Source organism: Macaca fascicularis, chromosome 2, assembly GCF_037993035.2.
Source record: "Macaca fascicularis isolate 582-1 chromosome 2, T2T-MFA8v1.1".
In the NCBI taxonomy this organism is placed as follows: domain Eukaryota; kingdom Metazoa; phylum Chordata; class Mammalia; order Primates; family Cercopithecidae; genus Macaca; species Macaca fascicularis.
In genome coordinates, this window is record NC_088376.1 from 143,373,116 (window position 1) to 143,399,065 (window position 25,950).

At 38.0% G+C, this 25,950-nt stretch overlaps 1 protein-coding gene across 1 annotated transcript in view; it reads left to right on the plus strand.

Moving 5' to 3' along the window:
* The window catches only part of ARL8B (ARF like GTPase 8B), a 54,577-nt gene extending 31,749 nt beyond the window's left edge, over positions 1-22,828 (plus strand). The window contains exons 2-7 of the mRNA XM_005595960.5: positions 12,209-12,289; positions 13,846-13,919; positions 14,656-14,749; positions 16,012-16,079; positions 16,335-16,405; positions 20,561-22,828. Coding sequence (XP_005596017.4) covers positions 12,209-12,289; positions 13,846-13,919; positions 14,656-14,749; positions 16,012-16,079; positions 16,335-16,405; positions 20,561-20,610 — 438 coding nt within the window. The 3' untranslated portion in view covers positions 20,611-22,828. The remainder of the gene's footprint in view (positions 1-12,208; positions 12,290-13,845; positions 13,920-14,655; positions 14,750-16,011; positions 16,080-16,334; positions 16,406-20,560) is intronic.
* The last annotated feature ends 3,122 nt before the right edge of the window (positions 22,829-25,950 follow it).

The following is a 25,950-nucleotide window of genomic DNA, read 5'->3' on the forward strand; positions in this document are numbered from 1 at the left end:
CTAAATTTTAAAAAGTTTTTATGTTAGAAATGCAAACATTCAAAAAGTAGTGCAAATGTTTAGAGACCAACCAGTACAATAGTATCAAGGCCTGAAAATGTGACTGGTATACTAATAACCTCAACACTCGTGCTTCCTACTTTAGAACCCTACGCAACCTGCATGCAAACAGTAATCTTTTTATAAAAAGATGCAGGTGTTTATTAAGGATTATGGTGGACCTTTGATTTTCACGGGAAATATATCCAGATAACTTTAGTGACTTCACAAGTTGAAAAATAATGTTATTTGCTTGAGCTCTCTAGCACTAAGATTTCTTTTAGTGTCTATTTTTATATTGCTGTTGGCTCATCAGTGTTTCTGAATATTTGAGTGAAACTGCTGGGTGGTTGACAATGGATACTCACTAGCAAACTAATCACAGACAAGCAAGTTGAATTTCTATTCAGCAGTTTTTTGGATATAGATTTAGTGGCACCATTATTAGAATGCTGTTAAAGGTATAGTGATCATATGAAATAATCTTTAGAGACCTTTTAAAATGACTATTTTTCGGGAATAGAGGTTAGCAAGAATGAGTTTTCAGGCTCCTAAATAAAATTGTGGTTTGGAGAACATTTTAATCCTCAAGAGTTGTTTTTGTAAAGGAAATTGCTGCGAAGTAGCTCCCTTTCTATTAGCAGGCAGTAGAGTTAATTGTTTCAAGTGAGTTAGAATTGGAACGACAGCATGTAGTTAGTGGTTGGAGAGTTCCTATGCCATTACGCTTTATAGAAAGTTATCTAGATGTGATATGACCAGTTGATCCCCTGTAATAAAAACAATTAAAACATTTTCTAGAGAATTTTTATCCGCTATATTCGATTTTCATAGCATAATGCTGAAGAAAATGTAATGAGTTTTTCACCAAGTTTCGTTGTTCCCATTCAAAAAGAACTATTTAAAAATCCATGTTGCTTAGGTGTATTTGTATAAATGTGTTATTGGTATATGTTCCAAAATTATGGGAAACTGCTGTAATTCTGATATGACTTTAGTGTATGTTGTTAATAATTTTAATTGTTACATAAAATCATTCTATGGCACAGAGGTAACCAAAAAAAAAAAAAAAAAAAAAAAATCCGTGTTGCTACTATTTGGGATGTTATGTATCCTGACAGTATAAATAAAACTTGCCATTAGTTTTTTGTTTTTTGTTTTTGGAACAGGATCTGGCTTTGTCACCGGTATCTGTAGAGTGCAGTGGCACCATCTCAGCTCACTCCAACCTCTGCCTTCCAGGCTCAAACCATCCTCCCACCTCAGCCTTCCAAGTAGCTGGGACTGCAGGCACACCCCACCACACCTGGCAAAGTTTTGTATTTTTTGTAGAGACGGGGTCTTGCTTTGTTGCCCGGACTAGTTTCAAGCGATCCACCCACTTCGGCCTCCCAAAGTGCTGGGATTACAGGCTTGAGGCACTGCACTGGCCTTTACCACTAGTTATCTTGAAAAAATAATTCAGCCCCTGTCCCCTAAGGCAAATCTGATTGCTTGCCAAATTACCATAAACTCAGCAATATCAAAAAAAGACAAAACAAAAACCCAGCAATATTAACACTGAAACTTGGGAGTCTTGCCTTCAGGTGTGGTCCTCAGTCCAAAGTGTATCAAGAGCCCCACTGACATCAGAGAGGCAATGTTTGAGTGGTTTGCAAAAAACAGTACAGCAGTTAAAAGAGTTAAATATTTCATCTTAAGGGTTTGAGTGTGTCTGTTTGCCTCATAGGTGAGGCAAACGCCTCATCTAAAGGCCAGCTGTTTGGGAGCAGGAAAGAAGCAAAGAAGCAAAGCCAGCAGTAAACACTTGAGGTTTGAGCTAATATAGGCACTTAGGAGAAGTGGCAGTAGGGAGAAAGGAGACAATACCTTTGCATTCTGATTAAGAGGGTTTAGAGTTCTCTGTATCTAATATAATCAAAAGTGACATAGATAGGACTGAAATTTAGATTTCTTGACTCGTTTTCAAGTAGCACAGTGGGTAGGCACTCTACAGAAACATTCCTATTGTTAAGTGTTAATTTAAGTTAGTCCTTTTAAGCCCTTAGACATTTAGGGGCTTAAATGTCACTACTTCAAGAAAGGCCTTCTTGGATACTCAATCACCTCATACAGTTTCCTCTGTTTTGCATGGCATATATTTATTAGGTGATATTTGTATATTTGTTTCCTAGTTTCTCTTCTTTTTATTGTTGAATTACTGACTGATGACTAAGTGAGGACATAGAGGCAGAGACAAAGTAGCTTTAAGAGTTTTTATAAGACCACAGGAAAAAGTGAACAGCAATAGGTATTTATAAATCAGTATAGCATAGATTTGTTATCTGTGTGTGCTGTCAAGGTACACAAAACTCAGCTGTGTGAATAGGCTGCTATTGGACTGGATCATTTGTGTAGCAGTCTTTTACAGTTGGCCTGCCTGCCTTAGAACGAGGAGAGCCAGAGTTCATAAATGCATAGTATGAGAGCTATAGCCACTTCTTCATCTGTACAGATGCCACAGATTAAAAAGAATGTCACTCAGTGAACTCAGGTTGGAGCCACAGTCAGTCCATTTGGATTAGTAAACTAGATGAAACGTTGGCATCCAGGCCACAGTCTACACAGGGGTGCCTGTTCTTAGCAGGAATCTAAGGTTGCCTTTATCTTTCTGGCTAGTGTTTTTGGAAGAGTTAGAAGATTTGTTTGAGTCTTTATTGTTGTACATTGTCAGTTTTGAAATGATAATCTTGGAATGTTATGACTTTGCAGAAGGTTTTGTTTGATTTGCTTCAGAGAAATAATTTCTGAGTTTGGTTTATCTGGGATGTTGGCCCATGGGGAGAATTTGGGCCATCAGGTAAAGGGAGCCTTAATTAATTATATCCCTAAGGAATTTTGAAGTATGAGTTTAAAATTTTTGCATGCTACTTCTTAATTCACTGTGATAATTACAGAAGAGCACTTTCTTTAGAAACAAACAAAAATAAACCCATTGAAGTTTTGAGAAACTTTATTCTTTAGTAATAAGACTTAACTGCTCAAATGAATCTTTTATTTGTATTGTAGATTCAGAGGAACAGGGGCAGGTCTGTTCCATGGGTATATTGTGTGATGCTGAGGTTTGGGCTTCTACTGATCTTGTCACCCAAATAGTAAGCATAGTACCCAATAGATAGTTTTTCAGTCCTTGCCCTCTCCCCACTTTTCGGAGTCTCCCATGTTGGGCCTATCGTTATGTCTGTGTGTACTCAGTGTTTAGCTCCCACTTTCTTCCTTTTTTTTTTTTTTTTTGAGATGGAGTCATGCTGTGTTGCCCAGGGTGGAGTGCAGTGGCATGATAGCAGCTCACCTGCAACCTCCGTCTCCCTGGTTGAAGTGATTCTCCTGCCTCAGCCTCCGAAGTAGCTGGGACTACAGGTGTGTGCCACCACACCTAGCTAATTTTTGTTTTTTAGTAGAGACAAGGTTTCGCCATGTTGGCCAGACTGGTCTCAAACTCCTGACCTCAGGTGATCCACCCGCCTCAGCCTCAGAAAGTGCTGTGATTACAGGTTTGAGCCACCACACCTGACCAGCTCCCAGTTAAAAGTTAAGAACATGCAGTTTTTGGTTTTCTGCTTCTGTATTAGTATCGCTGAGTCTTTTAACCTGTACTTTTTAACTAAAATCCTTTGAGAAGGAGTTATGTCGGTGGTTGGAAGTAAATCCAAATTTGCATATAAAACAAATCAAATTATTGATCTTTGGGAAATTATTTAAGGAAAGATTGTCCACAGTGTTCTGAAATTGGGAGAAAATGAACATTGTATATATGATTCTTGAAATGTTACTGTAGTGAATGATTATAAACATGTTTTCTAGCACCTTAAAAAGACAGTGCTGCTGGGTGCCATGGCTCATGCCTGTAACCCCAGCATTTTGGGAGGCCGAGGTGGGTGGATTACCTGAGGTCAGGAGTTCGAGACCAGCCTGGCCAACAGGGCAAAACCCCGTCTGTACTAAAAATACAAAAATTAGTTGGGCATGGTGGCACGCGCGTGTAATCCCAGCAACTCGGGAGGCTGAGGCAGGAGAATTGCTTGAACCCAGGAGGCAGAGGTTGCAGTGAGCTGAGATTATGCCATTGCACTCCGGCCTGGGTGACAGGAGCAAAACTCCGTCTTGGGAGAAAAAAAAAGAGAGTACTGTAAAGGGAATCTCATGTTTGAATATGATGTATGTGTTTGCAATAACTACTGTAAAGAAGAGAAAGATAAAGAACAGAATATGATTATACTTTGTCCCTCAGTACATGAGAGGGATTGGTTCTAGGGCCCCCTCTGTTTACCAAAATCTGTATGTATTCAAGTCCTGCAGTCGGCCCTGCACATATGAAAAGTTGCTCCACACCCCCCATATATTAGGTGTTTGAATCCATGAATACTGTATTTTTGATCTGCATGTGGTTGGAAAAAATCCATGTGTAAGTGGACCTATATGCACTTCAAACCTATGTAGTTCAAGGGTTAACTTTAGTTATAACTCTTCTACTTTTTCCTGAACTAATTGTGAGAATTCTTTATGATTGATTCTGTTCATGAATTTTACTATTATTTATTATTGTAGTAGGTAATAAGTGGTAGTGGCATGACTAATTTATCTTCTATTTCCAGATGCACTTGATACAATAAAGAATAAGGTAGTATTTGATTATTTCTATTTAAAATTTATTTTATTTGGAAACCATTTAAAATTTATAGAAAAGTTGCAGAAATAAATGCATTGCAAACAGCACTCATACCCCTTTCCAGGATCAAACTGTGGTTAACATTTTACCTCATTTGCTTTCTGATTATCACCTTACAGCCTTCAATTTTTTGAAACATTGGAGGGTGAGGCCCTTGTTTTCTAAGTATGTAGTTTGTAAGATTAGGGATATTCTTTTACATGAGTATAGTTAAGTTACCAACTTTAGTACATTTAAAAGTTGATACATTATAGATTTTATCTATTCCATTTTTGTCAGTTGACCCAATAATAATATCATTTGTAGCCATTTTTGTCCTTCAGTACAGGATCCAACTAGGATCATGTACCGCTTTTAATTGTCATGTTTCTTTAGCCTCCGTTAATCTGAAACATTTCTACAGCTTTTCTTTTTCTGGCATTGACATTTTTGAAAAATTCACACATGACCCTTCTTTTAAATAGAGTGTTCCTCATTTTGGGTTTGTCTGATGATTAGATTCTGTTATATATACTCAGCTGAAATACTACATAGGGGATATTGTGTCCTTCTAATGGTATTGTGTCTATAGGCACGTGATGTTAATCTGAGCATTGAGATACTAATTGTGATCACACAAAGTGTTGCCTGATTTTTCCATTGTATAATTACTAGTTTTTCCCATCTTGCAACTAATGATCAGTTTGTGGGAGATATACTTTCAGACTGTGAAACTTCTTGCTCTTCATCAAAATTTCCCCCTAGATGAGTATCTTATTACCTTCCTTTTAAGTGTTTTCCCAGCAAAAAAAAAAAAAAAAAGAAAAAAGAAAAATTGGTTGTAATTCTTTTTCTTACTAAATTGAAATACAAAATTCTACTTACTACAGAAATATAGAAAGCATAATAATTTGAAAAATGAGTATTGGTAGTTATAGTGACTTCATGTATGAATTAAAAGTTCTTAGAAGGAAAAATGACTAATTTGGGTATTTAGTTGGTCATATCCTCTCACTTGCCCAGTGTGTGAATTTTGGAATTAAACAATTGAGTCCTGGTGTGTTTTGTTTTAAAAAGAAAAGACCACTCTGCTTAGCATGTGAAAAGTAGCTTCTTCTATACTGTACCAAAAGAAAAAAATTAGTATGAGGCTTTGTCATGTTCCATATGTCATTCTGTCTTCATAAAGTGGCTTGATAACCACACCCTTAAAAAATGATTCTTAGAGAAAAAAACTGTGAGACGTTTGTTAAAGTAGGTGTTTTTCTATTTGTCTTTTTAAGTTTATTGTATTGGATTGAACCGCTGCTATAGATGGACAGGTCAAGCAAAGAGAAACTTCATTTCCCATGTTGTTGTTAATAGCTTGCTTTCTGCATGTCTTCATTTAAAAGAGCAATTGTAAAATCTAACCTAATCCATTTAGTACTACTCTACTTTGAAAGCATTAAAACATATGAAGAGGATTTCACTGTGCTCTTTCCAGTGTCAGATATCACTGTTTACAAGCAGTCAGTGCACAGTACATCTCTGGTATATTAACCTGTTTACAAAGAATAGTTGCATCCACCCCTCACCCATTTCTATTGTCTTAAGGTATCCTTTTTTTTTTTTTTTTTTTGAGATGGAGTCTCGCTCTGTCACCAAGCTGGAGTGCAGTGGCGTGATCTCGGCTCACTGCAACCTCCACTTCCTGGATTCAAGCAATTCTCCTGCCTCAGCCTCCCTAGTAGCTGGGACTATAGGCACGCGCCACCACGCCCAGCTAATTTCTGTATTTTTTTGTACAGACAGGGTTTCACCATGTTGGCCCAAATGGTCTCGATCTCTTGACCTCATGATCCACCCGCCTTGGCCTCCCAAAGTGCTGGGATTACAGGTGTGAGCTACCACGCCTGGCTGGTATCTTTTGTTTTTTTTTTTGGTAATGCTCTGTGGCCCAGGCTGGAGTGCAGTGGTGCGATCTCAGCTCACTGTAACCTCCGCCTCCTGGGTTCAAGCGATTGCCTCAGCTTCCAGAGTAGCTGGGACTACAGGCATGCTCCACCATGCCCAGCTAACTTTTTATATTTTAGTACAGGTGAGGTTTCACCACGTTGCCCAGGCTGGTCTTGAACTCCTGAGCTCAGTCCACCTGCCTTGGCCTCCCAAAGTGCTGGGATTACAGGCGTGAGACACTACGCCCGGCTGTCTTAAGGTATCTTTAGTAAAGTGTCTTTTCACTATTAGAGGTTCACCACCTCATGTCTTCAGTCTTCCTGCTGTTAATTTTGATTGCTCTCTGTACGGTTTTCACCATTTTCCATTTGTCTCATTTCTGAGATCTCTAGTAGAAAATTTAGGTGAGTGCTGCAAAGTGGAGTTGGCACTGATAGAACTTTCTGGGACAAGGTCTGCTTTAGCCTTTGGTATGCTAATGAATTTGGGAAGAGCCACATTTTTCTGCTGTTGTAGCATTCATCTCCTTGCTTACCTGTATTTTAAATGAACAGCCTATGAATAGAACATAAAACCATAAATGTTAGGTCTGGAAGTGACTTTGGAGATACTCTTCCAATGTCCTTTTTCTAGATAAGGAAGCTGAATCCCAACGTCACATGACTTGCATCTGGTTAGTAAGTAGCATAATTGGTAATAAGATGCCCTGACTTTGAGAATAGTCTTCTTTTCACCGTCTTATTTTGCTTCAGATTCATTTTGTTCAACCAAATTCCAGGTACACTACCTTGCAAGTTTGTCTTATAGGAGGGTAAGCATTGTGACAGTGACAGCTCCATCTACCATCACAAAATCACAGCAAGTGCCACGTGTGATCATGGCATTTAAGAAGGCAGGCATGAAAGCATGCACTGGTCCCTCTTATCCATGGTTTTGCTTTCCAGTTTCAGTACATATGATCAACCTCTGAAATAATGACTCCAAAGCAGAAGAGTACTGTGCCTAATTTATAAATTAAGCTTTATCATAGGTATGTATGTATTGGAAAAAACACAGTGTACATAGGGTTAGGTTCTATCTGTGATGTCAGGCATCCACTGGGGTTCTTGGAATGTATCCCCCAAGGATAAGGAGGGACTACGTATTTTTATGTCTCTACTCTTCCCCCCAAGTCAGATTAACTCATAACTATCCAGATCTTAAGAACAATATGACTTTAGGCAAGTGACTTAATCTGACATTGCCTTGTTTTTCTCATCTGAGAAATGAAGATAATGCTACTCATTTCATTGGGTTGTCATAAGGATTAAACTATGCTGATGAGTATTAAGTGCTTAGTATTATGTGTTTGTTAAATTTGTTAAAATAAGTAGAATGATACACCACTAAGTAGTATTTTCTAAACATCTGTTTCCCAAATCTGTAGTCTTAATTAAGCAGCTTCTTGACAGCTCAGACATAAATTCTCAGGTATCTATTGCCCAACTGCCGACTGAGTGGTTATAGTTGTTCAACGCAAGCTTCGAAAAGTGATGATTAAGATTGGACACTAGGAAAGAAGTAGAAAATATTTCCAGGTCCATAAAGTAATTATTGCACAAAATTCATGCATCAAAGTTAAGCACTTTATTGGCAGAAGAGTTCCATCATTTTCCTCCTTCATGGCCTATGGTTTTTTGTTTGTTTTTTTGAGACATGGCTCTCACTCTGTTGTCTAGGCCATAGTACAGTGGCACAATCTTGGCTTAAAGTCATATTGTTCTTAAGATCTCAACCTCCACCTCCCAGGCTCAAGCAATCCTCCCACCGCAGCTTCCCTAGTAGCTGGGACTACAGGTACATATAACCATGCCCAGCTAATTTTTGTGTTTTTTGTAGAGAGAAAGTTTTGCCATGTCACCCAGGCTGGTCTTGAACTCCTGGGCCGCAGCAACCTGCCTGTCTCAGCCTCCCAAAGTGCTGGAATTAGAAGCTTGAGCCACTATGCCCGGCCTTAATAACTCTTTCTTTGTTCAACAAATAGTTATTGAATATCTTGCTGTACTCAAGACTTTTTGGAGTAAAAGCTCAAGGACTTGATTAGCTGATTTTCAGTTTTTGCATGTTAGCAGTAGCAACTGAATTACAGGAAAGTTGTTAGCGTCGGCCGAGGTAAAGAAAAGAGATAAATGAACCCCTGAGAAAGCTCAGGGGTACTCCAGTATAATGGCAGCCCCTACATTATTTCATTACAAAGGGGTGCTGTAGTTGATGTTCATAATCATAAAATTTAACCTCCAAAAGGGAGGGCCCTTGAGTGTTGTCTAATTTAGTTTTCTTGTTTTGTAATAGATAAAATGACCCTGAAACATTGAGAACACATTAAATCATGTTCTATAGATTGTTTGTGGGAAGTTAGCCAAGTGTGTATTGCCTTTTAGAAAGCTTTCTATGCAAGCTAATTATAAAGTTTGGTACCTAAAAAGTTTAGCTACTATTTCCTGCCTTTTCATTAAGTAAAACACCTAAAGATATGAAATAAATGAGCATTATCTCACGTAGATCTCTCCTTAGAGATTAAAGCCTATCACAATAAATATAATTACAATGAAAATATTTAAGAAAAATATAATCATGATTTAGCCATGTGACCTTGGGACTCTACTACCTGTTCTATAAAATGGTAATGATAATTGTCCTTCCCTATATCATGACTAGTTTTTAAAAAATTTTGGTAAAATACGCAGAACACAATGTATCATCTTAATCATTTTCAATTGTGCAATTCAGTAGTGTTAAGTACATTCACATTGTGTAACCATCCCACTGTCCACTTCTAGAAATTTTTTATCTTTTCAAACTGAAATTCCATACCCATTAAGCAAATAAGTATCTTCTGTCTTTATGAACTTGAGTACTTTAGGTACCTCATAAATTGAAATACTGTGTGTGTGTGTGTGTGTGTGTGTGTGTGTGTGTGTGTGTGTATGAGAGAGAGAGAGAGAGACTTCTGGCTCATTTCACTTAGCAAAATGTCTTCATTTCTTTTGAGTGTATATTCAGAAGTTGAATTGCTGGATCATATGATAATTCTATTTTTAGGTTTTGAGGAACTGCTGTTCCATTTTTCATATTAGCTGTACCATTTTATCTTCCTGCCAGCAGTGTACAAGAGTTCCTATTTCTCTGCATTCTTTCCAGTGCTGACTTTCTGTGTTTTTTTTTTTTTTCTTAATAGTAGCCATCCTACTGGATGTTAGGTGGTATCTCTTTGTGGGTTTGATTTGCATTTCCCTAATGATTAATGAGTTGAACATCTTTTCATGACTTTATTGGCCATTTATCTTTTATCATGGCTTAGTTTTGATACAACGAGTTTTGATATAAGGACTAGATTTTCACGTATAATCACATACATGAAAGTCCAGAGAATTATAATTATAATGTCTTATATAAGTGAAATTAGTGATTACAGTTGTGTTAACATTTTTTTCTCATATTAATAAAACTGCACAGAACGGTTAAAAGAGGCAGAATTCGAGTTCTGTAGAGGAAGTTGTTTGTACAGTTGGAATTCATTGTGCTCAAGACTTAAGACAATTTTGGAATACATGTGTATGTGGCTAGCATGAGGCCATAGCAAACAATTGCCCGGTGTTAAGGCCATGAAAATAGTCCTGTTTGTTTAACCAGTCCCTTGTTGAGGTGTTTGTTAATCCTGGGTTGTTAGCCTAAAATTTAATAGTAAACTCAACTGAGAAAGAAACTGAGAAATTTGCTAACGTAACTAAAATATAAATGCATAAAATCAGTATTAATTGTGACTCATTAAGATGTACTTCACAAGAGCAGTCAAAATAGAGAATATGGCAAGAATATGGTAAGGCATAAGAGAATGGTGATACTTTACTGAAGAATATAAAAGATTGGGATGACTAACTGGTCAAATATGTGCCTGAATGAAAAGACCTGATAGTAGTTACATATTGAGTTAAGTGTGATTTTTCTCAAATTAATATATTTAGTGTAATTCCAGTCAGTATTTTAACAAAATTATTAATCTCTGAAGTTTATTTGGAATGTGGGTGATGAATAAAGATAATACCAAAAAATCTCAAATTTTTAATCAGCTGTATAGAATAATACCTAGTATAAATGGTAGTAATAAATCTAGTGTTTATTCAGGAATAAACAGAGTAATGGAAAAGAATTGAGGACCCAGATACAGAACTGCCTGTCTATGGTGTTTGACATATCACTTATTATTTATTTATTTGGAGATAGAGTCTCACTCTGTTGCCCAGGCTGGCAGTGGCACAATCTCGGCTCACTGCAGCATCTACCTCTCAGGTTCAAGTGATTCTCCTGCCACAGCCTCCCAAGTAGCTGGGATTACAGGTGCATGCCACCACACCTGGCTAATTTTTTTTGCATTTTTGGTAGAGGCAAGGTTTCAGCATGTTGGCCAGGCTGGCCTTGAACTCCCGACCTCAAGTGATCCACCCGCCTTGGCCCCCCAAAGTACTGGGATTACAGGTGTGCACCATCACACCCGGCCTGATGTATAATTTTTAATTAATTGGTAAAGGACAGACCTTTTCTTTTTTTTTTAAGATGGAATGTCACACTGTCACCCAGGCTGGAGTGCACTGGTGTGATCTCAGCTTACTACAACCTCTGCCTCCTGGGTTCAGGCGATTCTCCTGCCTCAGCCTCCCGAGTAGCTGGGATTACATGCACCTGTCATCATCCCTGGCTGATTTTTGTATTTTAGTAGAGACGGGTTTCATCATGTTGGCCAGGCCAGTCTTGAACTCCTGACCTCAGGTGATCCACCCACCTTGGCCTCCCAAAGTGCTGGGGGTACAGGCATGAGCCACGCCCAGCCAAAGACAGATTTTTTAATTAGTGGTGGGATGATTGTTGGTTATCTATTTGGAAAAAGAGACTTTCCTTTAGTACTGTGTATCGTCATACTCCAGTTGGATACATGTTTTAAATTTGAAAAAGTCACATAGTATTAGAAGAATTTAATTTTGATTTCATGACATTGAGATTAGAAACCAAAAAGAGAACAAAATTGATTACATAAAAGGAAAAACTTCTGTATGGCAAAATATTTTATAAGCCTTATTAAAAGACAGACTTGGAAATGCTATTTAGCAGTGAATTTTAATAGTTATTGTCAGAATAATTTAAATGCTGAAAGTTTGATACCTGATTTCATCTACTTTGTGTGTGAAAATGTACATCAGGTGAACACATTTATAAATTTTCATATGTATTTGTAATATAAAAAATTTTTTAACATAAGGAAATATGTGAAAAATTACATTAGTTTCAAAAATATCTTTTTTAGATGGGAGAATTTATCTTTGTTGGGACAAAAATAATGCATCTCTTCAAGAATTATGGCCATAAGGAACATATTCTTAAAGTGGATGGTTACCAATGGTAAAAAAATATTTACTAAAATGGGTACAAATGCAATGTTGATATTAGAAGTTTATGCAGTGTCATTATAAATGTTGATTAGTCTAACTTCAAATGTTTTATTTTGTTCAGTCAGGTCAATTCAGTGAAGATATGATACCCACAGTGGGCTTCAACATGAGGAAGGTAACTAAAGGTAACGTCACAATAAAGGTATGTTATTTCTTGCCATATGCAATTTAAATTGTTAGCATAAACACCTAGAAATTATTCTGTTTAATTTCTGTGTTTTTACTGAAAATTTGCAGTTTTTCAGTAATGAATGTGCATGTTTCAAAAGAATAGTTTTTGTTGTTGTTGTTGTTGTTGTTTTTTTTTTGAAGCAGAGTTTTGCTCTTTCACCCAGGCTGGAGTGCAGTAGTACAATCTTCACTCACTGCAACCTCCGCCTCCCGGGTTCAAGTGATTCTCCTGGCTCAGCCTCTAGAATAGCTAAGATTACAGACTTGTGCCACCACGCCCAGCTAATTTTTTGTATTTTTAGTAGAGACAGGGTTTCACCATGTCTATTAGGCTCGTCTCAACTCCTAACCTCAAATGGTCTGCCTGCCACAGCCTCTCCAAAGTGCTGGGATTACATTCGTGAGCCACCACGCCTGGCCAAGAATAGATTTTTAATCTATTTTGTTTTTCAAAAATAAAATCTATGGCCTGAGGCTTAATGTCCATTTTGCCCAATTATTGTGGTTCACAGAAGCTGTTCACTTTCTCTGTGGCTCATCTAATGAAGTTCCAGATTCAGTCATGTGCATGTTTCTTTATGCTTATTACCAGTTCTGTAGTTAAATTGGAAACCTCTTGAAGATAAATGCCATGATTTGAGACTTTGATGTAGCCCAGTGTCTAGTGTGATGCCCTATGGAGTAGACACATAATAAAATGATTATGGATGGTGGCTTTCATATGGATAAAATAATTTTTATTTTTTTGAGATGAAGTTTCACTCTTGTTGCCCAGGCTGGAGTGCAATGGTATGATCTCAGCTCACTGCAATCTCCACTTCCTGGGTTCAAGTGGTTCTCTTGCCTCAGCCCCCGAGTAGCTGGGATTACAGGCACCTGCCACCATACCTGGCTAATTTTTTGTATTTTTAGTAGAGATGAGGTTTCACCATGTTGGCTGGGCTGGTCTCGAACCCTGACCTCAAGTGATCCACCTGCCTCGGCCTCCCAAAGTGCTGGAATTACAGGCGTGAGCCACCACGCCCAACCAAAATAATTTTATATAAGAAAAACACCTATGTGGAAATGTTGGCTACTTATTTACAGGATAATTTAAAAAGGTTAGGCATTAATGTAGAACAAATCAGACAATTAAGCTTTAATAGATTCTGAATTGCTGTTTTGTGTCTTAGCATTCAAATCTGGATGGTGCATGGTCCTGTAACTTTTAAATTGTTATAAAGACATGTTTTCAGTAATAGAAGTATATTAGTTAACAGGCAAACTGTTGCACATAAACCAAATCTTTGCTCAAGCAAACTTTTAGATGTATTGTAAATGTATTAAATATGGACTTCAAGTTTGGAAGTGGCCCCAAGAATTCCCATATTAAGAGCTTGTTTGAAGTCAAGTTTTTCAGGAGCACTTTGCCTCTTAACGTTGTAGAAATAAGTGTATCTTCCTGATCTTTTTCATTTTCTGTTACTTCCTCTTTCAATCATTTATTTAAAATATCTTTATTAAGAATTGCCTTGTTTTGGTTTAAAGATATGGGACATAGGAGGACAACCCCGATTTCGAAGCATGTGGGAGCGGTATTGCAGAGGAGTCAATGCTATTGTGTAAGTGGTTTTTTTGTTTGTTTGTTTGCTTTTAAATCAATTTAGGCATCAAAGAAGAAAGTTTATTTTAGTATTTCTGGAGGCTCAATTTTTTTTTTTTTTTTTTGAGACGGAGTCTCGCTCTGTCACCCAGGCTGGAGTGCAGTGGCCGGATCTCAGCTCACTGCAAGCTCCGCCTCCCGGGTTCACGCCATTCTCCTGCCTCAGCCTCCCGAGTAGCTGGGACTACAGGCGCCTGCCACCTCGCCCGGCTAAGTTTTTGTATTTTTAGTAGAGACGGGGTTTCACTGTGTTAGCCAGGATGGTCTCGATCTCCTGACCTCGTGATCCGCCCGTCTCGGCCTCCCAAAGTGCTGGGATTACAGGCTTGAGCCACCATGCCCGGCCTAGGAGGCTCAATTTTTATCTTGAAAATGAAAGTCTTTCTTAGCTAATATCCTAGTGCAAGTCCATTAACATGGGATTTAAAAAAATTAATCATAGAATAAGATCTTTATGTTTTTTGTTTATGGAGCCAAGAGCTAAGGGGTATACATGTTTTACTATCATGTATTAGTCTCTAAAAACAGTCTAGTTAAAAAGTATTAAAGAGTGCTGAGCCTTTCTTTAGGACATAGTTTATTTTGGTTAACAATTTCAATAATGTAAATCTTACGAAAATTAAAAATCAGTAATACCAGTTGTCGTCATCAAGTCATATGGAGAAGGTATGTTGAGATCACTTCATTTTTTTAAGTTACATGATAGATGCTGCAGATCGTGAAAAGATAGAAGCTTCCCGAAATGAGCTACATAATCTTCTAGATAAACCACAGTTACAAGGAATTCCAGTAAGTACGGAATACTTGTTATTTTACATTGTAATTATATAATGATATTCATTATGGTAATTATACAATGATATTAATTATGTTTGAAATCAGTAACATCTTCTTTTTTAAAATCTGGAAGACTTGTTTACCGTGTATCTGCCATATACTGGGCATTGTGGTAAGTATGAATCTCGTAACCAGATATCTACTAAACTACTGTGCATCAGGAGCAGTGCTTAGGCCCAGAGATAGAGTGATGAACAGAAATCAGTAGAAACATACTCCTTGCCGTCATGGACCTTATGGTTTAGTGGGAAAGGTAGATACTCTGAATAATGCAGCTTTAAGTGCTAGGAAGAAAGGTGCAAGGGGCTATGAGAGTTGTAATTTAGAGGGGAGATTTGATCTAGTTTGCAGGAGGAAGGAGGGATTCACGAGGAAGTAATGCTTGAGCTGAGATCTGAGGGATACATACGAATGTGAGGTATATGACAGCTGGAGGAGAAGAGAGTTCCAGGTAAAGGCCTTTGGGTGGGAGGAAGTGGGAAACTGAGAAGAGGCCAATCTCTAGAATACATTTAGGAATTTGCATTTGGATTAGGAATGCTCAACCAGTAAGTATATAATGCAAATCCAAAAAAAATTCCAAAATTCGAAACACTTCTGGTCCCAGGTATTTTGGATAAGGCGTACTAAACCTGTATTAAGAATAGCAGAATGTGGCTGGGCGCGGTGGCTCACGCTTGTAATCCCAGCACTTTGGGAGGCCGAGATGGGCGGGTCATGAGGTCAGGAGATCGAGACCATCCTGGCTAACACGGTGAAACCCCGTCTCTACCACAAAAAATTAGCCAGGTGTGGTGGCAGGTGCCTGTAGTCTCAGCTACTCGGGAGGCTGAGGCAGGAGAATGACATGAACCTGGGAGGTGGAGCTTGTAGTGAGCCGAGATGACGCCACTGCACTCTGGCTTGGATGACAGAGCGAGACTCCGTCTCAAAATAATAATAATAAAAAAAAGAATAGCAGAATGCATAGCATAGACTCAGAATATTTTAGATAGAAGTTGGCAACCACACACTGAATTAAGGGCACTTCCATTGTAGGAGTTAAGCGAATACCAGTATGAGCAATGAAATGAATGAGATAGGCCACCACAAAATGCCTTAATATTGTGGAATGTGTTAACATCTTAATTTTATGTCTTCACATATCAAGATGATAAACTTCTGTGACTTTTTCTTACATAAAAGTGTGCTCTTAATATCTTTTCTTTTTAAAGGTGCTAGTGCTTGGAAACAAGAGAGATCTTCCTAATGCCTTGGATGAGAAACAGCTAATTGAAAAAATGTATGTCTTGAATATGCTATTTTAATAATTTGCTTCTAAATTACCATATTTTGCCCACTTGTTATGTTATTCCTAATGATCATAGCCATATTTTTTAGATAGATAAATTTTAGCCTATCAGAGAAGTGAATCCTAACATTTTAGGATTGCTACAATGATTTCTTCAGTATAGTAATAAAAGTAATGAGTAAAATTGAACAAAGTGATAAGTATGACAGCTGTTCTAAGCACAAACTTATCCTCTTCTTCTCATAGGAATCTGTCTGCTATTCAGGATAGAGAAATTTGCTGCTATTCAATTTCTTGCAAAGAAAAGGATAATATAGGTAAGAAATGACTGGTAATTTTGGAAGAAATGGGTATCATTGGAAGGAATGTCTGTGCTTCTTACAGCTTATTATCTCGATTTCTTATTAAGTGACTTCCTTTACAGAATACTGTTGCTTTTGCTTGAGAAAAAAGAATAGATGTTATACCTTTTGACAACAAATATAGTGAATCTTCACTTTACATTATTGATGGCTTCTTGGAAATTGCAGTTTTATCTCTCTGTCTCTCTCTCTCATATAAATATATATAAAATATATCTAATATATAATATATGTAATATGTTATATATATTTATATATAAAATATACTATATATAACATATATTATATATATATATTTTTTTGAGACAGTCTCACTCCTTCACCCTGGCTGGAGTACAGTGGCGTGATCTCGGCTTACTGCAACCTCTGCCTCCCGGGTTCAAGTGATTCTTGTGCCTCAGCCTCCTTAGTAGCTGGGAGTACAGAGGTGCACCACCACGCCCAGCTAATTTTTGTATTTTCAATAGCAACAGGGTTTCACCATGTTGCCCAGGCTGGTCTTGAACTCCTGACCTCAAATGATCCACCTGCCTTAGCCTCCCAAAGTGTTGGGATTACAGGTGTGAGCCCGGCCTATATGTTGTCAAACTGTTGAACAGCAAAACATTTTTTAAAAAGAGGAAATTGTACTTTTAAGTGAAATGACATACAGTAGGCCCTCATTTTGTTCAGTGTTACAATGTTAATGAGAAAAAAAATAGTTTTGTTATACACCGTTTCACTTAAAGTGGCAGTTTCCAAGAACCTGTCAATGATGTTAAGTGAGGACTTAATGTATAACATCCTGAATCTTCTTTGTGCTATTTAAAGAAGAAAATGCAATCAAGTCTTGACTAAGATTATGTGATACCAATTTATTGTATTAATTTTTGCAGAGCTAGTATCCAGCTGTGCTTTATAACGAAATGGCATTTATAGAATAAGACTTTACAAAAATCAGTTTACAGCCACTACAACAATTTTTCAGTTATTGAACCGGTATATTATTGCAGTATGTTAGCACTCTATTGGAATTATAAGCCCAAAATACCTTTCATTTACTCAGTGCCCATATTAATTTCTTAGAACTGCCATAACAAAGTACCACAAACGAGATGGCTTGGAACAGCAGAAACTTAAGTCATTCAAAATTCTGGAGGCTGGAAGTCCAAAATCAAGTTGTCAGCAGGGTCGTGTTCTCTCTGAAAGCTGTAGAAGATACCCCCTTGCCTCTCTCTAACTTGTGGTGGTTGCCAGCAATCCTTGGCATTCCTTCACTTGTAGATGTACCACTCCAGCCTCTGCCTCACATTCATGCTTCTCCCCTGTAGTTGTCTCTGTCAGTGTATTATCTTTTCCTAAGGACAGAAGTCACTGGATTACGGCCTACCTTAATTCAGTATGACATTATCTTAACTAATAACTTGCAGAGACCCTATTTCTAGTAAAAGTCACATTCCGAGGTTCTGGATGGACATGACTTTTTAGGGGGACACTAAACATTCTAGCATAGTATCCTTACAGAATAGGTATGTATGGCTCAACTTCAGTTTCTTAACTAATTTGGTGTGAGATGATTTGATACATGAATGTATTGGAATAAAATGTAATAAATAGTACCAAAATAGTATATTTACAAAGTTTATGCTGATATTTTTTCTTTAGCTTTTGTATTCCAGTCTGTCCTTCCCTAACTCACCTTCCACCCCTCCTGCAAACATGGCTTTATTTATTTTTTATTTTTTTTAAGATGTAGTCTTACTCTGTTGCTGTGGCTGGAGTGCAGTGGCAAGATTTTAGCTGACAGCAACCTCCACTTCCTGGGTTCAAGTGATTCTTGTGCCTCAGCCTCCTGAGTAGCTGGGATTACAGGTGCCCACTACCACGCCTGGCTAATTTTTGTATTTTTAGTAGACACAGGGTTTCACCATGTTGACCAGGCTGGTCTTGAATTCCTGACCTCACATGATGCACCTGCCTTGGCCTCCCAGACTGCCTGGATTACAGGCATGAGCCACCATGCCCAGCCACAAACATGCTTTATTCAGCTTAAAGTGTGGATAATTGTTCTGACTGATTTTGGGCTTCCTTTAAAGACCATCCAGGGTGGTCTCAGCCCTAGTAACAGCTGATATACACAAATTTTCCTTTATAAATGGATAGAATAATTCACTTGTTACATTGGGAGCGTTTATTTGAGAACAGACTTGTAAGCACTTGTGGTTACTTTTAAAAGTTTTTTTCTCTAAGTGGCGGGGAAAACCCTTTTTAAAATTTAAGATATGCTCCATGAGAGCGTTTATTTCTATGTCAGTGGTTCTCAATGGGGAGCATTTTCCCCAGGATACTTTTGACAATGTCTGGAGACATTTTTGGTTGTCACAACTAGGAGGGTGATGCTGGCATCTAGTGGGTAGAGACCAGAGATGTAGGTAAACATACTATAGCGTCCACAGCAAAGAATTATCCAACATAAAATGTCAGTAGTGGCAAGGTTGAGAAATCCTGTCACACTAACCGTAATTTTTAGTCCATTGTGCTGTTTTGTAAATCCATTACTCCCTATATGTTCTGTTTTTCCATTGTTACAAACTAGTTGGATGCTTTCCTGGAAAAAAAAAATATGGGCTCATGTATAGAAGTGCAGTAGAGCTGTGAGGACTTCTTTTGCTATTTGAGGCTGATCTTAGTAGTTTGCTAAATAGCTCAGTAGTAATTTTAGAACTCCTGACTCACTTAAAATGTTATCAAGCCCAAGGAAACCGATCCAGTCTAATAAGATCTAGTCTAGTAAGATTCGAAATAAGTATTTTATAAATCGGTTCATCTGATTATCTTATTTCTTTTGTCTTTTTCCCTATTCATAAAGATCCATTTGTCTTTAGGATATGAACTTCTATCAGTATCCATAGAGGCTTCGTATAGTTCTTTAGTGAATTTTTTTTTTTTTTTTTTTTTTTTTTGAGATGGAGTTTCACTCTTGTGACCCAGCTGGAGTGCAGTGGCGCGATCTTGGCTCACTGCAGCCTCCGCCTCCTGGGTTCAAGTGATTCTCCTGCCTCAGCCTCCCGAGTAGCTTGGATTACAGGCACCCGCCACCATGCTTGGCTAATTTTTGTATTTTTAGTAGAGACCGGGTTTCACCATGTTGGCCAGGCTGGTCTTGAACTGCTGACCTCAGGTGATCCACCCACCTTGGCCTCCCAAAGTGCTGGGATTACAGGTGTGAGCCACCGCACCCAGCCGTGAATTTCTTAAATATTTAAATTTGGTTATTTCACTTCAGATTTACCTTTCTCCCATTCAGTTCAAATGAGTGTGGCTTTGCTCTTATTGTGTACTGTTGTCCCCATTTTAAGGTGCAGAGGTGCTTCTTCAGTAGTTGAGTGAAATCACTGTTTCCACAGTGGTGAACAGGCCACGTTTGTTCATAGCTCAGCCCTGTGTTGTTTCGTTAATGCATATTAGCTGGGAAACTGGTAGTGAATTTACCCTCATCTTTCAGGCTTGGAGAATTGAGTGGTGCTTCTAACAGACTCTCATGTACCCTTTTGAAGAAGTGAGGACTAGAATTATCCAGCCCCAGATGTTGAAAGGGCATGATGTGAATCCTGCACTAACCTTGGCAGTGACAGCCTTCTCTCCCATCCCTCTGCTTTAGTCACGTTGTATCACTCAGAATCCATCCAGAGCTCCACAATGTTTCATGCCTTTTAAAATTCTTTGCCGTTTTTTTTTTAACCTGGAATTTTGTGGGGTGGCCCCCAAGCCCCAATAATTACTGCATCTTTTCTGTGTATTATACTTAAAAGCTCCTTGAGGCCAGACAGGGGTTCTTCCTTTTTTTTTTTTTTGCCTTCCTGGCAATTTGCAATCGTATGGGCAACGCATAAAAGATGGCACCAGCCATCCTATACACAACTTAATTTTTAAATCAGAAAACCCTTCAGTCTCTGATAATTCCTCATATTCTCTTTAAGTTCAGGTAATGGACTATGGGAATACAGATGGCAGAAAAGCAGAAGAGGTCAGGCATAGTATGTGCCTTGAATTAGCAGCATTTTAAATATTGTCTTGTTTGATGTTTAGTTTTTTAACTTTAATGTCTTCGCTTTTCCCCTCTATCTTTAGATATCACACTTCAGTGGCTTATTCAGCATTCAAAATCTAGAAGAAGCTGAAGCATCTCCTGAAGTCTTCCAGTATTTCTTGGCTATAATCCTAGAATTATTGTCCGTTCCTCTGAAGTAATTCCCAGAATACGGTCCTTCCTAAACCCAAGAAATTGCCTTTTTCAGAGTTTATTTCTCATGTGCACTGCTGAAGATGAGTATCCCTAATCCTTCATAAAGAATCAGCTAGAGTTGTCATGATAAAGTCAGCACACACAAAAAGGCTCCTTACACATACCTGTCTTAAACCATGTGTAGAGCTTTTTAAAACAAAACAAAACAAACCCCCATACACTTTTGACCATCTTAAATCAAGAAAATTGCATATTTCCATTGTGGTCTTTCTGGGCCAGATTTTTGTATTGGTTTTCAGTAAATGTCTATCTATAATATTTCATTATAGAGTCCAGTAGCTTAGTACTGACACTGACTTGATACAGCATGAAGTTTCTAGTGCCACACACAGTATTTAGAAAACCTTTAAGCGTGAATGACTTATGTGGGATATATATAAACATAATGTTTATTTTATCTCACAAATGCATGTGAAATGTATAATTACATCCTAGGAATCCAAAATGGTCTGCAGAGAGTGAGCGGAGGCACCAGATCAATGTTGGTTCTTTACACTGGTGAGATTCTACCTGATGAATATTAAAGATATTCTACTTTCTGAGAACTCTTTATCACCAGATGGCAGTTGGGATATGGGAGGAACTAAAGCATCCTGTTTTGTATCTGTCCAGATCATTATTTCTGTCGCTTGTTTTTTCTTCCCGGTTCAGGATACTTTTTTAAGGGATTGAGAATTGAAGATTTTCCAAAAGCTTTCATGAATTTAGAGCATTCCACCCAATATAATAAAACCTGTTAAGAATGTCAGACTTTGTTCAAACATCTGTTTGTTCTATCTCCAGTCATTAAATCAGTGCTGCTGCATGACACTCTAACTCCTGACTTTTTATATCCAGTCATAAAGTTGACTTTCAGCACAACAGATACTTATAAACAAATAAAAACTTTTTATTTTTCTCTCTTATTGATGTAAGGTTTGGCACTCTTTTGACTGGTGCCATTAGACATCTTGATTATTGTGACAACTCTAGACCTGCCTGCTCTATCTAATGTAATCATGCTCGGCGTCTGCAGGTTGTTTAATAATCAGTCATACAGAGAACTGAGGAACTGATGCTGTTTGTTTGCTTCTATGATACAGAGATGTCTAAAAACTTCAAATGGACATGTTTTGTAGTTTAGCAACTTCCGTATACATAAAGGGACATATTAATACTGGTTCATTTGTAAATTATTATTCATATAGACCACTGTAGTAGATATAACTCTATGGTACACCTGCTTATGTGTTGCCTCACACTGTGTGTGATTTTGTTTCTTTTGTTAAGCAGCACTTACGTAGACTGCATTTCCAAATGTGTTGAGCACTCAGAGTGTAGTCAACAGTACGTTCTTTTAATGAATACCAGTTTTAATTTATAGACTGCCATGGCCTTAAATATATTCTGTACAATATACTGCACTGTGTTGCACAGACACTACTTGCTTTTCTCCATTCATATTTTTATGAGTAGAATCTGGGCTTTTAAATTTCTCTTCTTATTCTTTGAAGCATGTTGCATACTTCCCTGGTGAGATGGATGGTTCTGTAAATGAAGGGATATTTAAACTTGCTACTGTTGTTCAACACCATTCATGGTCAGTCTGAACCATTACAAAGAATGTGGCAACTTGCTTGTGCCTAAAAGGAGGAATTGGAACTAGAATGTGTGACTTTGTGGGGACTGCATAGGTTTATTAATTGACCTATAGCTAAACCTTAATGTGTTTGTGTGTCTATACATTGCTTTAAGCATTTCAAGACATCCAGACGCTATTACCAACATTTTCCTGTGCATTAACTTCTGCATGTGAAAACTTTTAACAGTTACTGAACTATGTAAATATGTGAATTTTTTTTATTTAGGTGGATGCATTTTTTGTCTGTTTACTGCTCTTCTCAGCTTTATTCAATAAACTTGCATTTTAAGGGTTGTATTGGCAATTTTAACTTAAAATGTGCATCATGATGGAAGGTGCAGACTTTTTTGGAAGGTGATAGTAAGTTTCCAAGAGGAGGGTCTATAGACCATTTGTCAGAAATCAGCTCAGCCCTCAAAGAATTGGGTCTGTGGGCTAGTTAAAATAGAAATAAACTTTTAAAATATCCACAGAATTGATATTGTGATTTTTTGGGGGCGAGGGAAATGCTACTACTTGTCAACGGTTACAATACACCAAATTTAGGACTTTAAGTGGCAAGCGCTAGTAAAACATTTTATGATCCAGTTTTAAAAAATCAAACCAAGACCCTGCTAAGCAAATGAAGTTGCAAGACATGCCTATTTACTGACTTCAGTTCAGAATGAAAATATTTTAAGTACCAAACATGCTTGTTTTCCCACAAAGGCACATTTTTAGCATAAAGCTTTTTGCTAGTTTGGTATCATCTGCCCATAAAATAAGTCAATACTTATCAAAGCTATTGGAGAAATAATTTTGTATATGTTTATTTGTTTAGAAAAGTTCAATTAGCATTTTCTCCATATCCATACTATAATTCTGTATAGCCAACCCTTAGTGGCTAATTGGATGTATGATTTAGCATTTCCCTACCCACGTTTATGGTTTTTTTTTTTTTTTTTTTTTTAAACTAAATTAGTGGAGCCATGTAGTCAAGCATCAAGTTTCATCCACTTCTTACCATTCTCCTACCAAAGGAGGAGTGTGTGAGAATTGGGGATGAGGATGGGGGAACACTGAGGGTACACATTTAGCTTAATTCTAAATGTGTGTCTGCTTTAAAAAACTTCTAAACTTCTAAAGTTGGTCTTTGATTCTTAAAGTTGGTCAAGTAAATTGGGTGTTTGAGGAACTAATTGCTTTGTCTGTTCTCTCCACGTAAGATTGAGTTACACTGATATCCTGTTGATTTGGTAATTCCAGCTGTTCCAGGGGTCAGGTGGGTTCAGAACTGGAGTGGAAGCTTAAACATAATGTAGCAGGCATTGTGCTGTAACATCCAGTTGGCCAAATGCTTTACTCTAAAAATGTGCCACAGTAGGGAAAGCACAATGTTTGATGTTTAAAATGTTTTCATTATGTTACAAACTTTTAAGGTTATGCCCTCAACTATGTGCATAGCAGTGAAGAGACTTGAAAAGGAAGACAGTAAAGCCTTACAGACTTCCCTTAAGTTTGCTGCTCTACAAGTATGCAGCCTGCTGCAGGTGTTTCCTGTTGGTTAGTAAATAACCTCCACACATTTGCTGTTTAAAATTCAGCTATTAATAAAAATGTGTACTTTTGTCATTGCTCCTCTTGGGTGTTCTTAGGGAAACCAAAGCAGGTCATTGTCATCAAAAATCTAAGCCACAGCAGTAGTCATTTATTATTCCATTCTGTTAACCAGCCTCTTTTCAATAAGATAATTCTATTTTGAAATCCCAAAACATCTGGCATTTAGGTAATGCAGATTTCCCAATAGGAATCGGGGCCGGGGAGGTGGGTGGATAATTTAGCCTAATTTTACTGAGGCTTACAGTAGGGATGTAGGGAAAGAGTTTTTAGCTTACGATGCTAATATAGCTTAATTCTGTGGAGAGTACTGGGTTGGCATTTGGGAGAATGGGTTCTTGGCCATTAACGTGTGACTGGTGAGTTGCAGAACTCCCTAGTGGCTCCTTAAGTTTTCCCATTTATAAAATGAAGAGGAGAGGATTTCTAACCATAACTTCTGCCACTGACGGGCTGATTCTAGCAGCCTAGAGATTTGCTTGGTGGCTAGAAAGAGAAGAGATACAAAAACACCCATTTGTCCTAGTGAATATGTTAATATTACATGTTCCTTCAATGGAAGTTAATCCAAAAATACAGAAATATTTACATGTTATAACTTTAAATTTTAGCACAAGAGCTGGAGATTGCAGACATTTTACAGAATGATACAGTAAATTTATTTTGTTTAAAGGAAATTCTGTAAATATATAGCTTATATTTTGAAGGGCATTTACAAATTTCAGAACATTTTCCCCAGACTGCAGAAAATATTTGGTATGCATTCTGGAAAAGTATGTACTTACTACCGATTGGAGGGTAAGTGGTTTAGAGCTAAAGTTTAACCCTTTATAACTGCTGTGTTGCTAGGTGTTTTTTTTTTTTTTTTTGAGACGAAGTCTCGCTCTGTTGCCCAGGCTGGAGTGCAGTGGCACAATCTCGGCTCACTGCAACTCTGCCTCCTGGGTTCATGCCATTCTCCTGCCTCAGCCTCCCGAGTAGCTGGGACTACAGGTGCCTGTCACCACGCCAGGCTAATTTTTTGTATTTTTAGTAGAGACGGGGTTTCACCATGTTAGCCAGGATGGTCTTGATCTCCTGACCTTGTGATCCACCTGCCTCAGCCTCCCAGAGTGCTGGGATTACAGGCGTGAGCCACCATGCCCGGCCAGCTAAGTTCTGCTAGAATTTATCTAGAGCTTTGGAGAAACTTAGAATGGTTAGAAACTACTACTCTTCAAAGGAAAGGGGCTGGAGAACCAACAAAACCATTGTGTCCCTTTTTGGACATGGGAAGTAGAACATTAACCACTTGCTAATTATAGCATCTCCCTTAACCAATTCTTATCTACAACTGTGGCCTACCCTCAGTGTTGTACAATGTGTATCACACAATGTGCTATCTTGTTTCTGTGGCTTAAGAGAATTCACCATTTCTACCTACTGCTACCTAATACATGAATTAGATAACTCTTCCATTTGTATATTTTATTCTGTAAGAAAAATTCAAATTGCTGTTATTTGTCACATTATTAGCTAATTTATGAAAGCGCTAGCCCTCTCATTCAAAGAAGGGTTAAGGATTTATAGAATTCCTACATTCTCTGGAAGCATCAGTAACCTAAAGGCTAGAGCATGGTATGGGCATGTGCATGATGAATATTTTTGATGTATAGTTGATATATTTGTTTCAGTGGTTTGGTATTAGAACTGCTGGAAGGGAATCTCAGTATATTTTTTTTCTTTTTTGAGATAGTCTCGCTGTGTCATCAGACTGGAGTTCAGTGGCACGATCTCGACTCACTGCAACCTCTGCCTCCTGGGTTCAAGCAATTCTCCTGCCTCAGCCTCCCAAGTAGCTGGGACTACAGGCACGAGCCACCATGCCAAGCTGATTTTTGTATTTTTAGGAGAGATGGGGTTTCACCATGTTGGCCAGGCTGGTCTTGAACTCTGACCTCAAGTGATCCACCCGGCTTGGCCTCCCAAAGTGCTGGGATTACAGGTGTGAGCCACTGC